The sequence below is a fragment of the Bombus impatiens genome, unplaced genomic scaffold, assembly GCF_000188095.3.
Source record: "Bombus impatiens unplaced genomic scaffold, BIMP_2.2 scf_0508, whole genome shotgun sequence".
NCBI lineage: Eukaryota > Metazoa > Arthropoda > Insecta > Hymenoptera > Apidae > Bombus > Bombus impatiens.
This window is the reverse complement of record NT_176927.1, coordinates 89,877-115,544: the sequence shown is the minus strand read 5'-3', so window position 1 is coordinate 115,544 and position 25,668 is coordinate 89,877. Positions and strand designations below refer to the sequence as shown.

Sequence of the window (25,668 nt, the reverse complement as noted above, 5' to 3'; positions counted from 1 at the left end):
TTATCCACGTGTTTTCTCTGTTTACACACCGAATAACCTCAATAGGCATTACCAGCCATACGCTTCTTATCGCATTCTTGGGCTGATTCCGACCGATTTTTGCCGAAGCGATGCGATGTTAGATTGTCCCTACATATTGTACATTATTCGGGAGGATCTCGCACGCTCCTACGATGCAAGCTTTTTCGTATATGCCGATCTCCTTCATATAATTCCTTCTGAGTACAATTTATTTAGAAATGTATTAAATATCTCGCACCTCAGTTTGTACAAGCTGATAAAAGAAGGTGTCCGATACTTGAAAGGCTTATAGCACTTATCACGAGGAACAGATATGTACTACAATAAATAGATAAGTAGATAAGTATTAAAAGCAATCCTTTCCGTGTAAAATCGACTTGTATTGTCCATTAGCGTTCCGTATTTTGATCTTATTTCGAACATGCAGGAATCAGAAGTATCATTTCAAGGTTATAAACACAAGATTATTACTGATATCAGCAAACATTACTTCACACACGCAAACGTAGCACGAATCTTAATCGTTCCACTGATTATTGTCACGCGGATATGACGAGCACTGCGTTATAATGGTAATATTACGTTGCTCGTACGCTAAATATATCTCAATTTCCTTCTCCCGAACTGTTTAAGAAGCTTTTCCGACGTTTCAAAGTTTATGTGACCGCGATCTGTTTCTGCCGCTTATGGTAGAAGAGAATCCAGAAACGAGCACTCAAAGGCTATCAATGATTGTGGTATCGTTAAACCATTTATAAACAGTTACTTTACCCGTACCGCCTTCAACGTATACAAGTTTTGAAGTTTTGTCTCGATTGCCTGAAACGATTGACATTTTGTCAATGGTTATTGACAAAATATACTGTAAATCCGAATTTACTTCTCGTCGTACTCTTTGCTGACGAATGAGATTACACATTTTCATAATAATCATGAATCAAGTCGTGAAGAGAAATTCTTTTTGAATGTACGGATCGGAATTTTAGGATCAGTCTGTCTTCCGAACAGAATGTCGAACAAAAGTTATTGGAACCTTTTAACGAATGACTTGGTTGGAATCTTAAATAATGTGCCGCATCAAAAGTGATTCTGCGTGTAATTTCACCATGGGGCTCAATCACGCTAATCAATTAACGGAGTTTCCTTTTAAAAATCTCTTACGGGGTGTGCAGGTAAAATCAAGCAATGACGAGTATACACGATTGCAGAGTAAATGCTTGTACTATGAATTTTACGGAAAAACAAAGCAAAACGAGGAAGAAATATATTTTTATTCGATAACAAATTAACAATTCATTGTTGAAAAAAGGTGTTCTTATTAAAAACCTAACAGTTGTCAAAAGGAAATAAAGTAAACAAAAATAAACAAAATAAAATAAACAAGTACACAGAACAATTCGGGGAATAGCCGATGCATTGGGGAAAATATCCAACCCAACTTACAAAGACCAATACGTTATACGGAGCATAACCGACATACCAGAAAGGGTAATCAAATAGTTAATTTTTTTTAAAAACTATTTTCTTTTTTTTATAAAATAGACAATAGGTTTATTGAAAGTATAGAGGAAGCATACCACTAAATGCCATTTATATTACTTCTTACTAAAATTTTGTTTTTTTACACTAAATGGCATTTTTTATTTCACACGACGAGTATACGCGTCAACCGCACCGAAATAAAGCTTTAGGTTGACGTGTATACGTGTCGAAAGCAGTTAACTGATTAACGCAAGGCAGCATGTAAATCAAACCTTCGGAGAGAGGTGGATAAGACGAGAAGGTCCAGCAGGATCGTTTGATTTGAATTCTCTGAATTTTCTTCTGGTCGCTTAAAAACTTTGGTCTGGTCATCGCTGATAAATAATGCGTTGAACTTACGACAACGAGTAGGAAATGCGTGTTGGACAGTAGAACGGAAGCGATATCTGAAAATGTATGTCAATATATGATTGCCGATATGAAGATTTGTATTACAAATGTGTCTATGACACGTGTAAATTCAATGTGCTGTGAAGAGTGGTGATACGAAACACTAGTACATAATGAAAATTGATTTCATATCGACAGAGTTACTTTTAAAATCAATGTTCGTTACACGATTATCCACTCGATAAGCGCTATAAGCCCTTTAAGTATCGCATTCTTCTTTTTTCTTCACTTATCTGAAATGTTCTTTAAGAGGAAATGTTCCTTAAGGAAGAAAATATTCAGCTAATTGAGTTTGCTGTCCCCTTGGGTTTGAACTCGGATCTTTCATTGGACGGCTGCTTTCCCAATTGAACTAACCAGGCCATCGACGAATATTCTTGCCCTGATTCACACTTAGCCAACCGAATAGGCAGATCTGCCCACTTTAAAGTAAATCACTACATAACCGATCGGGAAGATCTCCCATTTTGACCTTAGTAACGCGTTTTCTTTTTTTATTATTATTATTGTCAGTTATTGTTTACTTGGAATTATTCTCAATTAATTGCAGACGTTCTCTCCTTTTACAAAGTACAGTACATAATAAAATACAACAATTTAGTAGTGTTGGCTTGTCCGAGCGCGGTGAGAAACGTATAGTTCGCTGTGGCGCGCGCATTTGGCTAAGATAGCTGGGCTGTTTACAATCTCGAATTTGACGTTAATTGCCTAATGAATTGTATGTACGTGTTATGTGTAGGTAAGAGGAACAATAACACCGACTTTTTATCACACTATATTAACACGAATCTGGTACATGCGCATTTCACACAGGATAAAAGTAAAGTCATCTTTCCTAATCCGCGGAACTCGTCTGTCTGTCTTCGCAATCGTTTTAATAATTTAGCAAGAGCGACGCAAGCTGTCGCTATGATCGCGAGCGTGCAATATTAGGCGTTCGAACATAACAATTGCACAGTACAATAACAATTGCACAGTAACAACGTACCCGCAACTAAATCTCAATGAATATAATGATATCTTTTTTAAGAAGATATTTATTTAGAGCAAGATAATTACACATGAAATAACTTTCTCTGTTAAAGAGAATGGAGAAAATATGTGCATATGTAGTAAGTGTATTCTCCAAATAGGTACTTATTTCACAGTAAACAAGCGATATTCGAGTTTCATAGGATCCATCGGTGAAAGATCAAAGCACCGATTAGTTACTCACGATCCAGTCAATCACATGCAACCGGAAATTATAAAAATTTTGAACATTTCACAGAATCTTTTTAAAAGCGTGTATTGCAGATGAGATCGGCTGCTCCAATGAGAATAATTCCAAATTTCTCTTTGACCGCTTTAAATATTTAATGCGGCTATATACGATGAAAAATAAATTTTTATTCTGCAGCTCTTTGACTAACAATTGTATACTTAAAAATCTGAAAAGTATCATCATATTTCTTTTAATTGTAGTTAGTCTATAACAGTGGTTTTTAAGTTTCTTATGCCCGAGGACTAGCGAAAATAGAAGAATCATTTCAGAAACCACAGTGTAGAGATGAAAACCTTTATTTGTATAGTAGTACTTTAATTATTTACTTTTAAATATAATGTTATGCAATGAGAACTTCTTAAAATAACCAGAAACCAAGCAATTGAAAAAGTGCTAATAAAGGAATTGAAAATTGAAACAGAATATAATAAAATTGAAATTTTTAGAGGATATTTAATTGGAATAGAACTAGTGCGAAAGCTAATGTTACTTTTTTACAAGAATATTTGATAACCGTGGTTAGAGTGTTGTTTCTGAAAAACGAGGTGGTACATTGATATTTATTCTGCTTCCTTGTTTCGTTCTTACTAACGATAGGACTGAGAGACTATTTCTCACATAAATAGCTAGAAAATAAAACTAACAATTCAACAATTCCAACCTGAAAATTCTGACAATGTTGCATTCTATGTATGGGCATTAAAGTAACGTCAGAAGACAGCTTGAACAAATTTTTTTAAGTGCACAATAATTACGTGCACATGAAGAAAATTAAGTGCACATGAGAGATATCTTTCATGAAAGGCTTATTATTACCTTTATGAGGATCCTCATTTTGAGGCTAATAATGGCAAAAGCTTTTAACTTATGCCCTTAAATGTTAACTTATTATATTAAATATGAATTTCGTGTTGACATCTACAGTAGTCAAAATCTTGAAATAGTGATAACATTCCCTGTATCTCCTTCTTGAATGCGACCATCCAAAGAGCCAGCCTCTTTCTAAGCGCGTCCGTCTGATTTCTTACTATAAAAATACTTTTGCGCAAAAACATTGAAGAAGGATATTAAGTTCACTGAAAGGATTAGATACGTTCGACATATATACAAGCGCAGCTCACCATCCAGCAAAGGTTCTATTAAAACAGATTATCATTCTCTTTGAAATTATTCTACTTGCTTCCTCAGTTGAGAGAAGCGCGAAGGAGCCTCCACTTTCGATAGCCACCTCAGCGCCCTTCCGCGTGCAGAAGAAGACATTGGTGTCGCGAATCCACGGTGTTACATAGTGTCGCAACAACCTTAATCCTTTGCTCTGTGATTTAAGTTCCGATGGCGCGTGCTATAAACGAGGTTGGTCACACGTCGAGCCATTTCACAGTTCGGCTAAGCGTTCGAAGTTATGACAATCGCACACGTCTTATGGCATATAAAAACACATGTAAGGTGCAACTGGTTTAATTTTGTAAGATGTTTGACAAATAATTACAAGCGATTTATCGGTGAACAAGACGGGTTTATTATCTTAAAGCAAATAATAAATTAACAACATTTTATTTTATTTTATATTACTAACGTTTCGAAAAAGTTTACGGAAAATTGATAATCTTCGGTCGTACGGTATCTTTTGAAGCATATTGGTACGTGCAATGCAACATTACATCTTTTGCACTGCCACGTTGTTTCGCTACGTTTCTCGCGTCTCGTACAAACTTTACGCGCTCTTGATGACTTTGATTTCGATGGTGCTGGGTCAATGTGTTTGGAAAGATGACCGCAATGTTGCGCGTGTAGTCTCTGTGGCAAATCTCCGTTCGATAATCGTCCTCGTCCTTTATATTCTTGCAACGGTACATTTTTTCGTAATGATTCGACTATACCGATTCTATATTTAGCGTAACTATATTTTTTTCTACTATTCATTTTATCGAACAAAATGTAGGAGTTAAGAAGTGCAATACCAAACGCGTAAAAGAAAAGTTTTCGGTATCCTTCCGCATATTTTTTGATAACAGGGAAGCATACTAGCATTTGGTCTTGCCAATCAATTCCAATAATTCCTTTGTTGTATTCGATGACACGTTTTGGTTTTAAGGAAGGATTGAATTGATCTTTACCTTGTTCAGTCATTTTTGCTGTTTCGTGTTTTGTAGAAATAATATAAATGTCTCGTTTATATTTCCATTTTAATGTCAGTGTTCCATTACAGCTCCTCATTCTACTTTCCCTGTTTTTTTAACTTTGCTTTAACAAAATCGTTTGGCATATTCTTTCTGTTCAGGCGTATTGTCACAATGGCATTAGTTTTACTGTTACGTAAAGTTAGAAATAGTTTTGACGAAGAGTACCAATTATGTAAGTATAACGTATGTCCTTTGTGTAACTCTGACTGTGATACCTCATTGACGACTGTCATTAGATGCACTGTCATTAGAATTTATTTTATCACTACCTGTGTATATTTTAAAGTCAGAACAATAACCCGATTCTGACTCACGTAATTTAGAAAATTGAATGCTGAATTTCGCCCTTTTCGATGGATTAAGTTGCTTATAAGCGTCTCTCATATTTCATTAGCGATTCGGTGATAGCAATGTCTTCCTCCATTATATACGCTTCTTTAAATTTTTTATTAAAAAGATTCGTCACAGATTTTATTCTGTGTAATTTATCTGTATGGTCAAGCGTAATGTCTTCTAAAAATGCAAAAATCTGGTACTTTACAGAAATCTTTTAAATCACATCGTTTCTCTAAATATTGGCGTTTCTATAACTTTGCTGGACCAATTCATTTGGATTGTTATTTTTTTACCTGAGCCATTATAATACATTTTTATTTCATTAAAATCTACAGGAAACCAAGTTTCGTCGATTCGTCTCTGTTACGATATTTTCCCAGACCATATTATCAAATATTATATTAAAAATATCCAATTCTGTTTTGTTTGCACCGAACTGATATAAAATTATTTTCTTTCTTCCAAATTCATTACTCCGATAGTTGATAATTAATGCGGTCTTGATCGTCGGTATCGTCTTCAATAACCAGTCGCTTACAACGTTTTCTTTTCGTGCAGTGATTAGTGGAAAAAAAATAAAATATCGCTGCTGTTGCTGTCACTCCTAAAAATATCCAAAAAATCATTATTTGCAATGTCAGCACAATTCTCGTTGTCCTCGTCAACGCTAAAGTTCCTTTTCGAAGACATTTTTCAGAGATATTTTTTTGCTATGTTTAGAAAATTTATTTGAACGCGCAAATGTGGTCAAGAATAACGCGTAACTGAGACAAAAAGACATCGGCAAAATTAAAACAACGAGTCTGACCAGTGTTGTTTACGTTTGACCCAATTTTCTTACCACGAGTCTTATACGATATTTGCCTCGCTCTGAATCCTGGCTTTAAAGATATTCATTAAGAACACTGGATATTTCCGAACTAGTGATCTGTCCAGATAAATCAAGGCAATAAAGAGGTTCTTCCCTAAAATGTTCATCTTCAGAATATCTCATGAAACAAAGTAAAGTAGCACGTTTACGTACGTCGCTTGATTTATCAAGTTGAATCACAAAATATGTCGATCTTTTTATTCCTTTAGCAATTTGCTTTTCGATATACTTGGCCATATCAATAATTCTCTGGATGATGTTATCCGAAATTGCTATAGCGTCAAGTTTTTGTGCAATTCGAGGACCCAAAATTTCTGCACCGATATCTAGAATGCAAGACTCTATCAATTTGCAATAGTAAACTGTTTCTTCACTTTCGAGATTTGAAGAGCAACTAGTCATCTTCTTCGTTTGAATTTTTTGACTTTTCATCTGGTTGTGTAATTTTTCAAAAGAATGCTGTGGTTTTCAATAAGCTCGCTATGCCTAACATGTTGACGAGTGAGTTTGCAACGTTTGTCGTAGCTTCTAGCTTCGTTCGATAAGATTTCAGAATATGTTACACACATGGAACTTGGCGATACTTGTTTTCTTCTTTCACGTGTTTTGAAGTGATACATTTTCGTTTCACTATTTTTTCTAAACTCTCTTTTGCTGTTTTCTCTCGCTAATTCGATTCTACTTTTTTAATTCTGCTCCATTTTCAATCTGTTTAGCTGTTTTCTCATTCCCATTGCCATTCCTTTTTCCCTTTTTCCTATTCGCAGTCCGATTATTACGTCGCAGCTTTATGTTTCAACTGATTGAAATCAGCCGAAATAATAAATTTCGCTCCTAAAACGCACTGTTTTTCTTCTCTTCACATGTTTTGAGTTCTAGATCTTGACAAAATTCAATAGCTTCTTACAATTATAAAATTGCACGTGCGTTATTGAGAAATTGGAAGCAGTATACAGGCGTCATTTTTTTGGATAAAAGTATAGCCTCGTACCTTAAAATTTGTAAATCTATACACGGTCTGTAGAAAGATAAGAAAAATATACGGAATAACATTTTTGCATTTTCGGCTTAGTTTTCGAGAAAATTGAGTTTGACAATTTATCAAGTATACTTGAACATTGTTAATTCCAGATTGGACAGCACTAAATGATCGACAGGATATCATTCTACGTACAAAGCGTTTTGTGAAAAAATGTTTTGATTATTTTGCTATTCTACATTTTCACACGTAGAATGATCTCCTGTCGATTATTTAGTGCTGCCCAGTCTGGAATAAGCCATGTTCAAGTATACTTGATAAATGTTCAAACTCGATTTTCTCGGAAACCAAGCCAAAAAATGAAAAAACGTTATTTTACGTCTATTTCTTATTTTTCCTCGAGAAGTCGTGTCATGCCCACTGTTGTGTGCTGTTCAGCCGGATCCTGTACGAGTCACACAAACTTTGGATCAGCTAGATTACATATATATGTAGTAAAGCTGGGTTAAAAACACGTGCAAGCGTACGAAAATCGCAAATCAACTGAATCTCTCGTCTTTATGCTGCTGTCACGTTGAAGACACAGGGAGAGATGAAATTAAGAAATCGTTTCCTCGCGTCGTTCGAATGATTTCGTCCAGGTTTAAATGTTTCACGAGCAAGGTAAGACACATTCAGACTTTAGATATGGTGGCAGAGTTTATTATGTGAAATCAACAGAGTGACGGTTAAGAATGTTAGAACAGAGTGTGGAGAGTTGATTTTGGGAAGGTTTATATACTATGGGTTTGGCTCTTATGGAGGGGATGTCACGATGGTGTCGCCGGGCTGCAGGTCAGAGGTAGCCATGCTGTTACTGTCTTCTGACCCTGGAACACGGTCTACGTTGCTGTTTCGATGCCCTGCACGATGTTCGTTAGGCCCCCCCCCCCCCTGGTTTTTCTATTGCTAATTTATGGCTCCGTGACACTGCTAATGATTTTAGCACACCGTTTATTGAATACGCAAATTTATTTTCGCGAAACACTCGAAGATTATGTGTTACTATTCCATTTACTATTTTGCTAAACTCATTACACGTAAGCAATATTGCACATATCTCTATCGTTCTGTGTAATTTTATAAAAAGCATATGTTCTGTTTGTATAAATAAGCATGTATGAAAAACAGTGTAATATTGTCGTTTCTTACGCAGGTGAAAAGCTGCTGCCCAGTGAAAAATATAAAATGTCAGAATACGCGTTGAACGACTACTCTTGGCAGATGAATCTTACTGTCAATTCTCTGGAAAAAAGGGACTTTGGAGAATACGTTTGCTCGTCCGTAAACGCTCTTGGAAAAGCTGATGGTATCGTTCATTTACAAGGTAAATTTTCACAGAATATGACATACATACATATAGCGAAACAAGTTAAAAGTTGATGGTTTCTGTGATTTAAAGAACAACAGCCGTAAAGTATTTTAATCTATTAGTAAAATGTATTAATTTATCTATGGAAAAACTTGTAAATATTTGATAAGAGAAGTGGAAAAGACTATACTGAAAGTGATGTTTAATCTACAGGATTAGTATAAGTTTTAATCGGTCGATTGAAAAAATCTATAGGATTAAAAATATTATACGATAAGATTGTAGAAAATAAAGAAGAATTCGAAATCAAGATATTTTCTTCAAGTTCAGCTCTTTATCCCAAAAGATTATACGTGTTAAATATTACCATAATTTAGATATAGGCGATAAATAATGTGTCTACATATTTCTATAAAATACCAAGTTAAATACCGTTTTTAGTAAATTCTTAAAATACAATAAGAGTCAGATACCGTAAGTGTCACGTAGAAGACACAGGAAATCACGAAATTAACAGATCACCGGTGGTCTCCTCGCGTCGTAGTTCGAACGTTTCGCAAGCAAGGTAAACAATTCGGACCTTAGATATGATAGTAAAATTTATCGTACGAATTCAATAGAGTAGCGATTCACGGTGTTATGACAAAAGAGAATTGAGTGCTGATTTGGGAGGGTTTTTATACTAAAGTTCTGTCCCTCTGGAGGGGTTATCGGCGGGTGTCTATCAGACGTGGCTATCCTGTTTCTATTTGGTTACTGTTTCGATGGCTGTGGCACGCAGAATGTTTTGTCTATTCTATTACTGTTTCTGAGCCTGTGACATAAGCGTCGATGTGTTACATCTCTGACAAAAAATTAATTTAAAGTTACCGTGCTTTAACAGATAGAATACAATTCTAGCAAAATTTGTTGTCTTATTTTCCTTCGAATGGGACTTCGAATTCGAACGAGACTCACATAAGCAGAAGTTTCAAGTAATTAACATAGTATCAGCATTAGAATTAAGAAACATCTGGACTTAAAAATTCCATATCGTTAGATCGATTGTGACAATTCCATGATTCGATGGTCAATTGATTGTGAATATTGATTCTTGTCTCTTTAGAGATTTAACTAACTAGCATATTTTGGGGAAAAAATTTGAACAATTATACATACAATTATACAAACGAGACTTCGAAACGTCACGAAATTTATTCTGTCTGTTCCTAAATAGTTAAAGAGCGTTCAGCTGTTCAATACTTATTAATTAATTAAGTTAATATTTAACACGTTGACTGCCACGACACCCGTATTCGGGTGTCAGCAAAGTTTCTGGTCACGCTACGTAACCCATATTCGGGTGTCGCTTATTTGACTACTTGCGAAAAATCGTCGTAGGTATTTGAAAAGATATTGTACTGTACGCGTGGCCTGACAGAGATTTCTTTGAAAACACGCGTGGCAGTCAACGTGTTAAGGTCCACAAGGCGCCTCTAGACGATGAATCAATAAATGTACACATATTGTATATTGTCAATACAATACAATGTCGAGAAGCTTATATATTGACAATAATATTGACAGTAATATTAATCGTCCGAACGCTCATTTACTTATTATTAATAAACTTCTCGAATTTATGAGGAACAATGAATACTTATCTTCAGTAGCAATGAATACAGAAAATCTGAAAAATATTATTCAAATAGCAAATATCATTGTTAACCATATGTCAACTAAAAAAGCCATCAACTTTTAATTTATTGCCCTGGTTCAGAAACTGTCTCGTGTATACGAAAATCTATCATAAAATTATCTAGAAAAATTATCACGTTTTGCTTCATCGAACTGTGTAGGCGTTTTGCAACACTATCATACATTTGCATTACGTTCTCGTGACTGTTTGTGCACATTAGTTTACAGACAGCGTATACGAATTTTTCCACAAAGATTTCCCTACAAATTACATCTTACTTCTATTCAGAATAACAATATGAATATTAGTTGTAGGTGATTTTTCTATAATACCATACACAAACTTTCATGTCCATATTGTAAGTGTCATATAAAATATTAAAACATTTCATTAGCTCTATAATGAGACATAACTGTCGTAATTATATTAGTAAAATTTCAAACTATTCATATGTACATAGAGAGTATAAAACATTTATTGCAAACATATATTTAGTAAACAATTAGTACACAGAACGAATAAGCATCTTAAGCATATAAGTGTTAAATGTAGTTATATGCCATTAAATGTAGGGGTTTGTTAATATAAAGGATAATTGATCGTTTAAATACTTTTGTGGTTTCTACGAAACATATTGCACTTGTAATTCCTTTTTATATTTTCAGATTTCTTTCAAACGCTCGACACAATTATAATAGTAGAGTTTCGTAACTAGAAGGTGGATGTTTGTAAAATTTATGTTAAAATGTGCAAAGTTCATGCAAAATATATACAAAAGCTGGGTAAAATATATGCAAAATTTATTAACAATACTAATATGATAAAACATTGTACAACATTTTATATTTTAGATTAGGAATGTGATTTTTTTAATTAAAACACATATTCTGGAAGAACTTTATAAGTTTGATATGAAAATATCCAATGGAATGAAAAATGATTGGATGTAATCCGAAAACATACAGTTTAATATATAATAGAAAACATTATCATAAACATAATATATGATGCGTAGGAATCATTCCATAGTTTTTTTTTTTTTTTAATATTTCACATTCACAATTTGTCCAATTTGGACATTTGGTAGAATTTTTTTAGCTGTTTGACTATCATGTGGGTGGCTACCCCCAGCGGGGTACCGTCTTCGTGTTTGTTAGGTTATACCCTTTATGAGAATTCCATAGTTGTTATTTATTATTTAGGGTAATTTACATTACAATATGTAACAATAACTGCTTTCATAGTTTTAACTAATCAGTTGGTACTTCTTATCGGACAAAATTAATTTATAAGCCGTGAATGTTCTCTCAACGTATCTGAACTCTTACCGATATTGTGCTTCTATTTCGTTTCGATTTTCAACAAGTGAACCACTGAAGATGTTATTAAATTTGTATTTATTGTTATTAAATTAGTACAATATTTTAAATGCCACATTTATCTGGAGAACATGTTTATATTTTGTCGTACAAGATATTTTCGACAGAATCTACAACAAATTTCACTGATTCATTCAATGATAAAGTTTTTAAGTCTTAAAGTCTTAAAGTAAGGATTTTAACGAAAAATGTTTCAAATAAAAGCTAGATAGTTTCGAGAGGGACATAATTTGACGCGATTTGTTTCTTTGTAGAAAGGTTCATAGAAGACATATGAAGGTCAAGTTTGTTTTCAAAAAGTATGTATTAAGGTACAATATCGAGAAAATCTACAGTTCGACAGATATTTTAAATTTAAAAGTGAGATGTCGCAGATTTCTATATGAAGTGGACAATCGCACATTGCACTTTATGCTTTGTTGGACAGAATGTTTCGAAGAATCGGTCTATCAAAGAAAAGGACGCAAGTTTCGTGTAAAAAAAGTGTAGCTGTACAGTTTCGTATAAAAAGAGAATACAGTTTATGTTTTTTAAGCGATTTGTGTATTTGTTATTATGTGTCAACCCTATGGATGACACAAGATCTTTTGTTTCTATCGAATGTTAAAAACTCTTTTCTAAGTACATATATCTACATGTACGTACAGGATGTTAATTTTAAATCGGCCATCCAAATTAGTTTCATTTTTTTTTTAATTTTCGCTACGATTAAGGCAAGAAAGAGTGACTAAGAAGGTTTTTAATGGTTTCAAAGTGTATATCTAACGATGATAAAAACATTATGTGAAGGTCATCTTGACAGTATTTACAACATCATCAACTTATTTTCACTTAACATTTCACTTAACTTTACTCCTTTTTAACTTAATTATTTACGGATTTGTTATTCTGTCCATGAAATGAAGAATTTGTTTAATCTTGAAATTTACTTTCCGTTATTTAAAATTTTCTTTTGTTTCCATATCTAGAACTTTTTCTAATTAGGAAATCTTTATCTTTAGCCTCGAAAAATGAAAATCCTTCTCGTTTTTAAAATTACTAAGCAACAATTGATAATCGTCGTACAAAGCGACTATTGATAACTATACCGAGTACGATACATGTCACCGATTTCGATGGCAAATGGATTCAAATATATTGTGGAAGTCAACATTGTGAGTATCTTTTTTCTGTACATACATATAACCATCACTCGTTAACTTTCGAGATATTCGCAAACAACTTTGAAAGTTGAATCAAAGTTAGAATTACAGTACATTCTAGCGTAGGCAGCTGTATATTTTCAGCAAAGAGCAAAATTCAACCGATACAGTGCTCTTTGTAGAAAATCATAATTTATTTATAAATCACGATAAGGAATGAAAAGAACACATATATTAATTTACATCTGCTTTTCGTTAATAAACGTATAAAAATTTTATTACGTTCCATTTAGTTCACTAGGTATATAAATACACTTTTGATTGCATTTTGGAGCGTACGAAAAAGAAATAGAAATAAGAGTTTTAAACGATTACAATATTTTGTACATGACCTTCCACTTAAAACGGCTGCAATTTGTCTTGGTATTCTGTCAACCAAATTTGTGCTTACTTCTTGAGAGATTGCATACCTTTATTTTTCGCCTCTTTCCTTTCTAATTCTCGTGATTTATGGTGTTTGATCCTAGAGTGGTGACTTATCCAAGTTGTATCGACTGATAGTGACGGTGACAGGATCATCTGTCTGTTACGACAGTCTTGCCAATGATTTTCTTTGATACCACGGTGGCCGTGATCAGCTCCGAAGGTAAAGTCCCCCATCTTAGTGGTTTGGTGTTGGATTCGTGGCGATACTGGTTTATTGCCAACTGTTGGTCTGATGGGCCGATGAGGTTGCTAGGGGCAGACTTTGTGCCTCCCCAGGGATCTTCAGCGGATGAGCAGCGTACCACCTAAACCAGTACCGTCCTAGGGAGATAGTAGGACCCAGTAAAGGGACCCAGCCCGACCTATGATGGGCGAAGGTTGAGCAATTGAAGCCGACACAAGGTGTCTGCCCTACATTGGTTGGTCGTATCTCAGTCCCACGCACATGGGGACCATGTCAGTTGAGAGATGTTATTGTCGATATTTCAGGATTCTCGACATTATAAGTGTGCCAAACGACCATGTTCAACCGATATATTGTCAATATAATATTGTCAGTATTATTGAACATTCATCATATTATTAACGTATTGTCAATATTTCGAATATTTACGAGATTGTTTCATGAAAAATATTTTTACTCCTTGCGTTTTATGTCTTCGGATATAAGTTTTGTTTGGCTTTTGCCTTGATTATATTCAAATAGTGGCTGCACAAGTTTTCTTTTGGTCAGACATCTTGACTAGACATCTTTGAAATCTAATTGGAAATTTAATGTATTGTCGTTAATACCGAACGTATAAGAAAAATACAGTTTGTCAATAAATATTGACAATACCGTATGGACAATATATTGTGTATTGATTGTCTAGAGAACCATAAAATATTGATAACCAATACATTGATCGTCTGAACACTTAATGCTAGATACAGGCACGCTAAATCACTCTCCAATAAAAAATTCATCGAGATTACTTGATGGGAAATCATATTCATTTTCTAATTGTTTTTTTCTTTTTTTTGTTGTTTTTTAGTATTGTCCACAGATTTTCAATCAGATTCAAGTCTAAACCTTGAGCTGACAAGCAGTCCAAAACTGGAAATGGTTACAATTGCAACTATTTTTGCTTTACTCTTAGAACCTGCATCGTGTTAGAAAGCGATATTCCTTTTGTCAACTTTTATATTCTGTGCCCTTTCTTGTCATTTCATATTTAAAATTTCCTTTATATGTGTATTGACTTATTCTGTCACTAATACGTCTCAATGATCCTACGCTATATTCTGTGGAACATCTCGAGGGCTGTGGGCTGCAGTATAACGGATCCGCCACCAAATTTCAGTTTCTCTTACACGTCGCTTCTGTAAAGATCTATGTTTGCTGATACAAAATCGCTGACGTTTATCTCAACAAAATTCTATTAACTGTAGATCTGTCTGACTACGTATTAGAACGTTTCCAATCATCTACTGCTCATATAGTATCGTATAAATATGTTATCATTTTCAACAAAAGCTCTACATTGATTCTATTCTGTTCCTTGCTGTATATAACCAAATCTAAACTTGTCTCATTGTCAATAATCATTTTTAATATCAAGTAGAAAAATTATAGAAATTACATGTTGGGTTAGATTGGTGCATATCAGTTGCTTTATCTGCATATCCGATAGCTTTAGTACTAATATATATGTCGCAGATGAAAGAACATCAGGGCTTTTTCTTTGGAATTTTTGGGAAAATCCCCAATACTTTAGTCTAGACTTTTTATTATAGCTAGACTTAAATAACAAAACTTAGAAGTAGTTATTTATGATTTAATCCGATTAAGTTTGCCCGAGATTTATAACAGTAGGCTTGGGCTCGAAGTGACTCATCCAGTCGCTAAACGTAGCCACGATCAGGGAATGGACGTTTGTACCTAACAGAGGTATGGCGGAGTTGTATAGCTCTCCTTAAAAATAGAGTTGACCCAAGGTACAGAGAGGTGCATAGAGAAGTACATGAGAGGAATCCCACTTGGACTGTAGACAAGTAGGAGCAGTTCCACTTGGACTGTGGACAATATGTTCAGTTCCACTTGGACTGTGGACAAGTAAGTTCAGTTCGACTTAGACTTTGGAAGAAAGCGCATTTGCTATCCCGTTGATCGTGTATTCGTTATTGAACCTAAGATTATTGTCATTAGCATCTCGAGTAGCTAATCGCCACGGTTACTTGTCAAATTCTGTAATAATCATATTTGTACCATTAAATATCATCTATTTTGTATAAGAACAATGGCTAATCCAAATGAAGATTCGTTAAACGCCCCCAACCCCAATGATAACTCGACATATATATTATATATAAATATACATGTCGGGTTAAGGTTAGAATTTTGAGCGTTTGATGAACCTTCACTCGAATTTACCATCGCGGTTATAGCTGATATTTATTGGTACAAATGCGGTTATTACAGGAGGCTACAAGTAATAGCAGCAATCGGATGGTCGAGATGTTGATGACAACGAATTCAGGTTCGATAACGAATCCACGGGCAACGGTATGACGAATGCGATGTGATACACATATAACTCAACGTACAAGTAAAGCTTATCTGAATGAATTGACCTGCAGTCCAAATGGAACTGTCCTTATATATTCTTCCCCCCATCTCTCGGGTCAATCTTTGTTTTTAGGGAGAGCTATATAATTATTCCATACCTCTGTCAGGTACACCTCCCTCCCGTGACCGTGGCTACGTTCAGTGACCCGTTATGTCACTTCGAGCATAAGCCCATTGTCATAAAATCGGATTAGAATATTAAAACTATTTCTTAGTTTTATTACTTAAGTGTAGCTATAGTAAAAGTCTGGACTAGGGTATTGGGGTTTTTCCCAACATACCAAAAGGGAAGCCCCGATGTCCTTTCATCTCCGACATACATATTATTTATTGTATATATATTAGCATATATCAGTATGGCTGACGGAGAGTCTTTGAAAAAAGAAAGTTGACTTGTCACGTAGAGAGATGCTTAATGAATGTGTGAAGGAGTTTTTGTGCAACTCCTTGGGGTAGGGAAAAATAGGAGAGATTGAGGGGCTGGTTTGGTCTCCGTCTTGTCCAGAGGTTGCAGCGGGTATTTTCGGTTCGAGGTTGTTCGTCTTTGAACAGTGAAGTGTAAAAGTTACTCTGACAACGCGGTGGCTCGACATGGCAGAACATACGGTATTCTGACTCAGAAAATGGACAGAATACAACATATCACATACATCACATCATATCATATCATGTCATATGATATATAGTACATGTACACAAATAAGTAGCAATAGTAAATAATTTTTAACGAATCAACTGATATTTGAAATGTTGGACTTTGTTCTGATCTTCACCTGGTAAAAATGTAATAATTATATATAGCTGCTTTCATTGAAAAACGAAGGCCTGTTTAAAACGAATTGTTATATAATACACACAATACTAAACATAGAATAGGGAAAATTGTTCAGGATCTTGTCCATAATAATGTGCTTCAAGATCATAAAAATGGTTGAGTTGTACTCTTTATTGTGCATCATTACGCTGCAAAACCCTCACTATATCGTTACCCTACCTTCCATCTCTCCGACTTGTTTATTAGTTGTTGAAAGCTTTTCACTTCGTTTTGTTTTATTATTATTCAAATGTGCGACTCGCTCAACTGGCCCGGATCAGATCACGGGGACAGGGATAATATTTGCTCCGGGTATGACGATGAAGACTGATGATATAAACCAAGCACTGTCACCATATCCTGTCAAAGATGGGAGATCAAAAATGGCCTTAAGGCCAGATAAAATATATCACACCTACATAGTCACGTAAACATATGGAATTCGTACCGCGATAAAAACGCGTGCAAATAGGAATGAGTTGCGAAAGAAACTTGCTTTTCAGCAACATTTCGGTATATTAGAAATTTCCTATATTTGAAGACATAAAGACCAAATTCTAAATCTATATTTTTGACAATCAGCCGATTCTTTAGACCGTTTCCCTTTTTTACGTGATGTTTTTTGCTTTTTAATACACATACCTATCGCTGTATCTAAACAATTGCAACTTCTTTCGCACAGCGATGACATTTCGTTGCTTCGAAGCTGTCCGTACTACTCGTTATAAATAGGATTCGCACGAGACCTCGTCTCATAACGCCATTTCACTTCGAAGGTAGAACGGATACTGAGGTTCTGCCTTATTCATGTCATGAGGTTCATGCCTGAGACATGCCTCGGAGAAACTCTTATCGTGTATGGCCCGCATGTCATCAACCTGTAATTATCTTCAAATTCGATCAACTCACTGCCATCTTCGCTTTCTAGCAGCTCTGTTCCATCCAAATAATCAGCCGCTGGTCGTTGGCTTGACGCACAACGTATTGCAGGATCGTTACGTATTATCGTCTTGATGGGATCAACAATGACTCTATACCATTCGTTAACTGAATAGCATCTTTAATATTCAATTCGTCGTAACGAGTATTGTTGGCCAATAATATATATCGCATAAATTAACGCTTCCAGTGCTACTCAAAGTAGTCAATAAGTGTAAGTATTTGTAACAGGTGTAGAAAATATAGTTTCTTCGATATATTTACACATTTAATAGCAAAAGATTCGTCTAAAATATCGCATATTATAGAAAGACAGAAATATAAAGAAGCATTAATAGAGACATGTCATAAAAGACGTTGTAAAATAAAGCGTGAAATGAACAACGATACAAAATCAACGAACATAATTGTAGTTTTGTTTAAATAATTAAGAACAATTTGAAAACACTACAAGCCATTTGAAAAATATTACATTCGCAAGTATTGTATGTAATTCTTTGTGAAGTCAAAAATATGACGATCAAACAGCTCAGAGAAAATATTAAGAAGAGATTGAAGGATTTCCGAAATATTATATTTGTCGGAGATGTAGGGACATCGGGCCTTTCTTTTGGAATTTTGGAAAAATCCCAATACTTTAATCTGGTCTATTTATTGTAGTTGTGCTTAAATGGTAGAACTTAGAAGTCGTGTTGTGATACGATCTGATTATGTTTGCCCAAGGTTTGTGACAGTGGGCTTGGGGTCGAGGTGACACAACTGATCACCGAACGTAGCCACGGTCACGGGATGAACGTTTTTACTTAACAGTAAAAGTACGAATATTGAGGGACACACGCTGTGTTAACAAACAAGCCCTGGGCAGGAGCAATGACGGCTCTACGCGGGTCTACCTAGTAACGGCGCCTGAAATTTTGTCGATAAACCCGGTCAATACGCAATTGACAAATGTAATCATGTCAGTTTTTTATTCTTATGATCTCATTGGAGAGTTTACTCGTAACGTCAGGTCAGTCAGTCTGAAAGATACCGTGCGTCACAGCTAACGTCACTTTGAGTTTCAAAACATATTCAATTGTACAAAGAGTTATCCCGTTGACCGTGGATTCGTTTGAATTTAAAAACATTGTCTTTACTTTAAGAGTGCCTAATAAACACGTTAAATTGTTAAACCCTGTTAAATCAACACTTATACACATAATTGTAAATATAAACCTCAATGAATAACTACGATGGCTTGTCCTACTGAAGATACGCAACGCGCCCCTAAAACTAGCGCCAACCCGACAAATCCGACATATTTATAAATATTTATAAATACAGTGAAACTTCTGCAGGCAAAAGTAAATTGCACATATTTAGACACGATCTTGGATCATTAAAAAAAAATGGAAGATCTTAGAACTCACGGCGAGTTTACGAAGAAGGAAATAGAATCTCAGAATTTACAGAGTACAGTAAGAAGACAGTAATACTTCGATATTCCATTGTAATTGCATTATTGTAAATCATGGGCGAATTATACAGAATCATCCACTTAACTCGACACCTGTGCGTGCGCGAGATCTTGAGAAATGGCAACGCTGGTCACACGTACGCTAGTAAGCGCGAATTTGTCCTTTTAAGTGGATACGAGATATCTTCGCTCGAAATAGCTTCCAGTGTAACCTATGATCTGGATCATCATGACGCAACTATCGATGAGATATCAAAGTAGGAAAAATGAGGTTTCTATATTTCTTACTTTACTGTTATAAGATTGTTTTACAATCTGTATCGCTACAATTGGTATTGTTGGACTATTGATGATATTGCTGAAATAGTTATTTCTAGTAAGGTTGAAGTCATTAGAGGTTATCGCGGTTCTCATATGGTCTAGTTCTGATTCCAAAAGACCCTGTTTCCAAATATTAATCATGCGGTTGACAAATAAGAAAATGACCGAGTCCTTCTGGGTTGGTTGGTAGCGGGATGATGCATGAAAGGTACTTGTCAGTATCGGTGAGTTTCCTGCAAACTCGGTGATCGAGAGGATTGCCTGGTTCCTTGGCCAAAAGTACATCCAGGAAAGATCGTAGGTGGAGCTTAACTTCTATTCCCATAATAAACTTGACATTTGGATGGTGCAAGTTAAGGAAGTCGTGAAAATTCACCAGACTTTCATGAGGCCAAGTCACAAAGTTATCATCTACATATCTGGACCGGTTGAATGATTCGAGGGGATCTTCCTTGAAAATTCATTCCTCGAAAGATTCTTCTCGGGAGAGAAAATAGGTAGAAGCGGGACAGTGCTGTATGAGGGGGAGAGCAGGTTGTTCGAAATATGGTCCTTGGTGATGACGATGGTATTGGACACTGGCAAGTCGAGGAACAGCGTTGTGAATTATCAACTAGATAGCAATCAGTCAGGCTGCAACTGGTCGATTGACGTCGCGAGCCTTGAACGCTATTAACGCTGAAGCTGAAAGTAGATTAAAGATGTCTATTAAGGTTGTGTTTAGTAGTTTATTTGAACTATTTAGTATACACAGAAGAGTATGAACTGTACGTAATGGAGTTAAACTTAGGCGAGTGCGCGCGATGACTGTCCAGCTTACATTCTAACTGTCCGTTATCTGTCACGGGGTGTGTTTTTGTCAATGTTTCCTGTGAAGTGAGAATTTATTCTATCCAATCCTGTAACTGTCGAACTGTCGTGGGCGTCTCTCGTGTGGTGCATCTTGTGCGTACATGCTGGAGGGCGCGTAACGCAATGTCCTGGTCTAGTGTCGCGTTCTCATTGGGTGTTGAGGTTGATGATATTAAGGATTGAGGAGCATTTAGGGTGTCATTTAACCTCTTGACGGGGTCCGCATTGTAAATCTTACACCTTGCGAGGTGAGAATTTCCAACTTTCCAAAAGAGCAGAAGTATTGTTTGTGTCGTAAACTGAGGATCACCCAAAATCCCGAACAAAGAGAGACTGTCTGTCGAAACTGACCAGAATATCGTTAGGTTGAGTGCTAATGTTGCGGACTTTCTCTATGTGTGTTTAATATAGGCAAGGCACTTGCCTGTTAGAGGCAGGAGTATGTTAATGGACTAGTAATTGATGCAATCGTCGAAGCTCCTTGTAGCGTTTTTTGAATATTAGCTGCTACCAAGTAACGATCAGCTGCCGCGGAGAGCTCGTTATCCCTTTTGCTCGTTTACCTGGCCCTGTTGTAATCGGTGTGTGCTTTCGCATCAGCTTCCTGAATTGCAAATTCTATCGAATTTTAAGGGATTGTTACAATGATTCTCAACAAAGTTGTCTACATATGAATTTCACACGCCTTTTTGCTGTATCTCACTTGCTTCCTTGTTTCTCATTCCTGCATCCAATAATTTGTAAAAGGTGATCGTTAACAAATTTGAAATTATAACGCAAAAGAAGATATTCAAATCGTTAAGAATGAAAAATACCGAACAAAGTTGCAAAAAAAGAAGAAAACGGAAATTAACATTCTACAAATTACTTTTCTGTCCGTGTTCTCGTTTATAATCTGTATAACTCTAGTCCTATCAACAGCTCATAGATGCTAGAATGTAGATGTATGATTGTGGTAACAAACATATATGTAACTAAAGCTGTCACTTTCCAAGTTCTCCCGCGTTCGAGTTTCGAGTTACGTGAATGATTCTGTACTTCATTGATGCTATCTACGATGATAGACGGTCATATGTATATTAATATTTGAGAAAATACATCTTCACTCTAGTACAAAGAAAACGTGATCATACGAGATATTAATCTCACGCCTGGCCCTTATTATGCAAAAATGCGGATCTTACATAATGTTTGATTATGCAATATGGTAATATGAATTACATTTATGGTAATATGAATTACAATACTTTTCAAACGTAATCATCCGTGCCGTAATCATCAAATATTAGTGTCATCGAATATATACAAGATTATTAACCCTTTGTATTTATAATATATAGTCAAAATTATACACTATGTTAAAAAATGATTTGTCACGATTACCATAGTGTCATTCTATGTCTCTGGAGCAGTAGAGATCTATGAAAAAAAGGTCACCGCAAAATTGGCTTTCGCCTCGAAATTCCAGGCGAAATTTCTCCACTGACCGTGCAGATAAAAAGTCTCAAAGGAAGCATGCGTCGAAACTCAACCATTCTCTTGGAAAAATGTGTTAAAATTTCATTAGTTTTCCAACTCATTTTATTTCTAACGTGGATACAGTCAAATGCAGGGAAAATAGTATTTATCGTCGCACGTAGATACCCCAGATACGCTGTTATACAGAGTGTAGCTGAACTGGTGGTACAAGCCGAGAAGAGGAGAATCTAAATGAAAAAATAAATCGAAAATATAGAGTGATATATGTCCGTACAAATGATACATTTTCGACAAAATCGAATTTGAAATTCAAGTATGCTTGAATACGATTATTTCCGCACTGGATAAACGTAAATAATCAATAGCAGGTTGTTCTACGTGTGAAATTAAGTAAAAAACGTAAAATAAATTTTGTTCACAAGACGCTTCGTTTCTGAGAAAACTTTGTCACAGGCGTGTACTAGGCCAATTTTTTGCTAAACATGTTCGTACTCTACTTTTTTGAAGATAAAGCGAAGCAATTTTATTCCATATTTTTCACGTGTTGTCGCATTTACACTAATCTCTTACTGATTGTTTGTTCGTACCTAGTTAATAATTAGCTAAATTCCAGTACACTTGATAAATTTTCAAACTCAATTTCTCCGCATGCAGAGGTTGAGAATTTTCTGTTTTGAGAAAAAGATATATTACATGTCCTGTTAATAGGATATAATTAATTTGTCAGACCGCTTACACGTTACTGGCAATAACTAGAATCATCCATGTACGAACAGTAACCTATTTGGTAACCTATTGATTTCATAATCTGATAAAGAGACAAACATTTATTTTTTTATGTTAACTTGTATTAATTTCCTACTTTTAAGTATCAATCATTTTTTAAAATAAGCGCGAGGGTGGAAAGGGGAATGGGTCCCAGATATAAAATTTTAGTTTCGGGTATTCATTAGTTTCTGAGATACCAATAAAAAGCTTTCGGTATTGTACATTGAATTTTGTCTACACAGACGAGTATACAGGGTGGTTGGTAACTGGTGGTACAAGCGGAAAGGGGGTGATTCTACGCGAAAAAAGAAGTCGAAAATATAGAATAACAATATTTCATTTCAGGCTTTGTTTTCGAGAAAATTGACTTTGAATTTTCGCTCGGTACGCGTGCACTTTACCGCGTCTCGTTATAACGAATCTCACTGTAGATCGTTGTTTCGATGGAAAAATTAAAAAAAAAAAATTTTTTTAAATTTTTATTCTATATTTTCGACTTCTTTTTTCGCGTAGAATCACCCCCTTTCCGCTTGTACCACCAGTTACCAACCACCCTGTATACTCGTCTGTGTAGACAAAATTCAATGTACAATACCGAAAGCTTTTTATTGGTATCTCAGAAACTAATGAATACCCGAAACTAAAATTTTATATCTGGGACCCATTCCCCTTTCCACCCTCGCGCTTATTTTAAAAAATGATTGATATACTGACAGTCGTTGAAAAAAAACTAACTTGTGTTGGAATGATTCGATAACAAGCATTTTTAATCGATTTGACGTTCATTTAAGACAATCTTATTATATTTTAATACTTATTGTATTTTATACGCATAATTGTGTCGTTTTAAGATTCAAGGTCGTTGAGAGGTAGCCTTATGGTAACCAACACGTCTTATCGATTCGATTATTACTAAATTGTAGGTAATAGGAATGGAAAGAGAATATGGGGTGGTATTTCAGATCACCTTAATATTTCAAAAAATTTTAATTGTAAAAGAGATAAAATCCATTCGTTTGATGTATAACGGATATAATGCATATAAGTCGTCTTTTTATCAATAAACAAATTATTTCATCAGATCGTTCGTGATAACTATGGAAAACTACTCTACTACTGCAGCCACTTCTGTTGTTGACAAATATGAGAAACCCTGTACGTTTTATTTGACAAAACGTTTGCTCAATGCACCAACACTCGGCCACTGAGCTGCCCCGAACGTCAGCAAAACGAGTGAGCGGCTGAGGCCGAGCAGAAAATTCCGTGTCCACTGATCTCCGATTCACTGACCTATCGAACTATGACTTGTAATCCAAGAGAAAACAGCTCTTCATCGTGTACTATAATAACTCACCGCTTGGGAACCGTCTAACTTTGTTGCATTGATGATGAAAATGAAGTAAACGAAAGTATGGCATCCGACCCGTACCTACATCGGATGACGAAGCTCCACTGAAATTACCAAAAATTTATATATTTTTTGACTGTTGTCACAAAGTTAAATGATTTTCACGCAGCTAGTTCTCTTACACGCTACAAAGTCACTATGTCCCGGACTATTACTATTCAAGCGCCCAGAAGCGTGTAGCAACTCATCCAGCCTGAAGTGATTTCTGACTCGCGAGTTCTCGATTTTTTATTTTTACGCGCAAAAAGATTAGGTCGTAAATTTCGACTGCGGAAATCAAACACTATAGATACCTATTTATGGAAGTATGCCATAAAGTAAAATTATACCTTTGAAACCATATTAAGTTAACACGTTCACGCCGATACTGCTATTTGTATTTCTCGCCATGGGAAGTGGGTAATATTAAGATGAAATAAAATAAATCCTACTTTCTTTCAATTAATATACGTTAAATTTCCATTATTTAAATTTTCAACTATATGGCAATTTTTTCTAGTTACTAAACGAACTACATTTTTGTTGGTATGCACCGTCCGATGGAACATTCAAATGTGAGCCATCGTTGGTGCACGCCGGCGTGAACGCGTTAAATGCAGTTAACGAATATATATCTAATATGTAAATGCTGTAGACACACACATTTATACAACAGATCTAACCGTCATATATGTAATTAATTGTTCTTTTGGTCTAGAACTACATCTTGTTGCGAAAACAACTCCCAGTCCTTTTGTGAAAATCACCGATCAGAAACCATCGAGAAAGAAACCTATACTAAAAGGGAGAAAGAAGAACAGCAACAGCAACGGCAGAAGAATTCATATGGGCAGTTTCGACGATTTCGATTCCTCTGGAAACGACGACGATTTCAGTACTACGCAAATCATGGGCGGTAGCACACTTCAGGAAGGCCACAGAACAGAAAGGCCATTGATATCACCATCGCTACCCCCACCTTGGGTGAATATAAACACAGCCAATTGTAGGCATCATTTAGTATCGATCACGCTATTCTTTCCGTTATTCATCTTAACTATGATATTTGTTCCTTAAAATATACATTCTTACGAAAAAAAAAGTTTGACAACGAAATTCATGCAGATAAGATTGGAAACGATTCGGGAATACTATAGAGAATAATAAGTATATTTGATTCGTTCTTCGTAGCACGAGACTATGAAAACGTGCTTGTATTATAAAAAAAAATGTGGTATTGCTTTTTACGATTGGTACATGCGACGGAGAGAAAACAATTTATATAATAAGTATAATAAGTATAAAATTTTATTCATGTTACGTGACAATAATCCGACTTCGAACGATAGTACAATTTATGTTTATCCGAGCATTATAGCAAAAGAAACATAAGAACTGAATGAGTAAGTTCTATGACAAATT

General features: G+C 35.3%; 1 protein-coding gene across 1 annotated transcript; it reads left to right on the top strand.

Moving 5' to 3' along the window:
• The first annotated feature begins 8,726 nt into the window (after positions 1 to 8,726).
• LOC100742311 lies at positions 8,727 to 25,469 on the top strand. Its single transcript, XM_033321843.1, has 2 exons — positions 8,727 to 8,952; positions 24,965 to 25,469. Exons 1-2 carry the CDS (start codon positions 8,742 to 8,744, stop codon positions 25,321 to 25,323), a joined length of 570 nt encoding a protein of 189 aa, XP_033177734.1. The 5' UTR covers positions 8,727 to 8,741; the 3' UTR covers positions 25,324 to 25,469.
• The last annotated feature ends 199 nt before the right edge of the window (positions 25,470 to 25,668 follow it).

What these genes read in the sequence shown, in the direction of transcription:
- LOC100742311 (XM_033321843.1), top strand. Translation starts at nt 8,742, where the DNA reads ATGTATGAAAAACAGTGTAATATTGTCGTTTCTTACGCAGGTGAAAAG. An exon ending in TGGTATCGTTCATTTACAAG is followed by an intron (nt 8,953 to 24,964) that starts GTAAATTTTCAC and finishes CTTTTGGTCTAG; the next exon opens with AACTACATCTTGTTGCGAAA.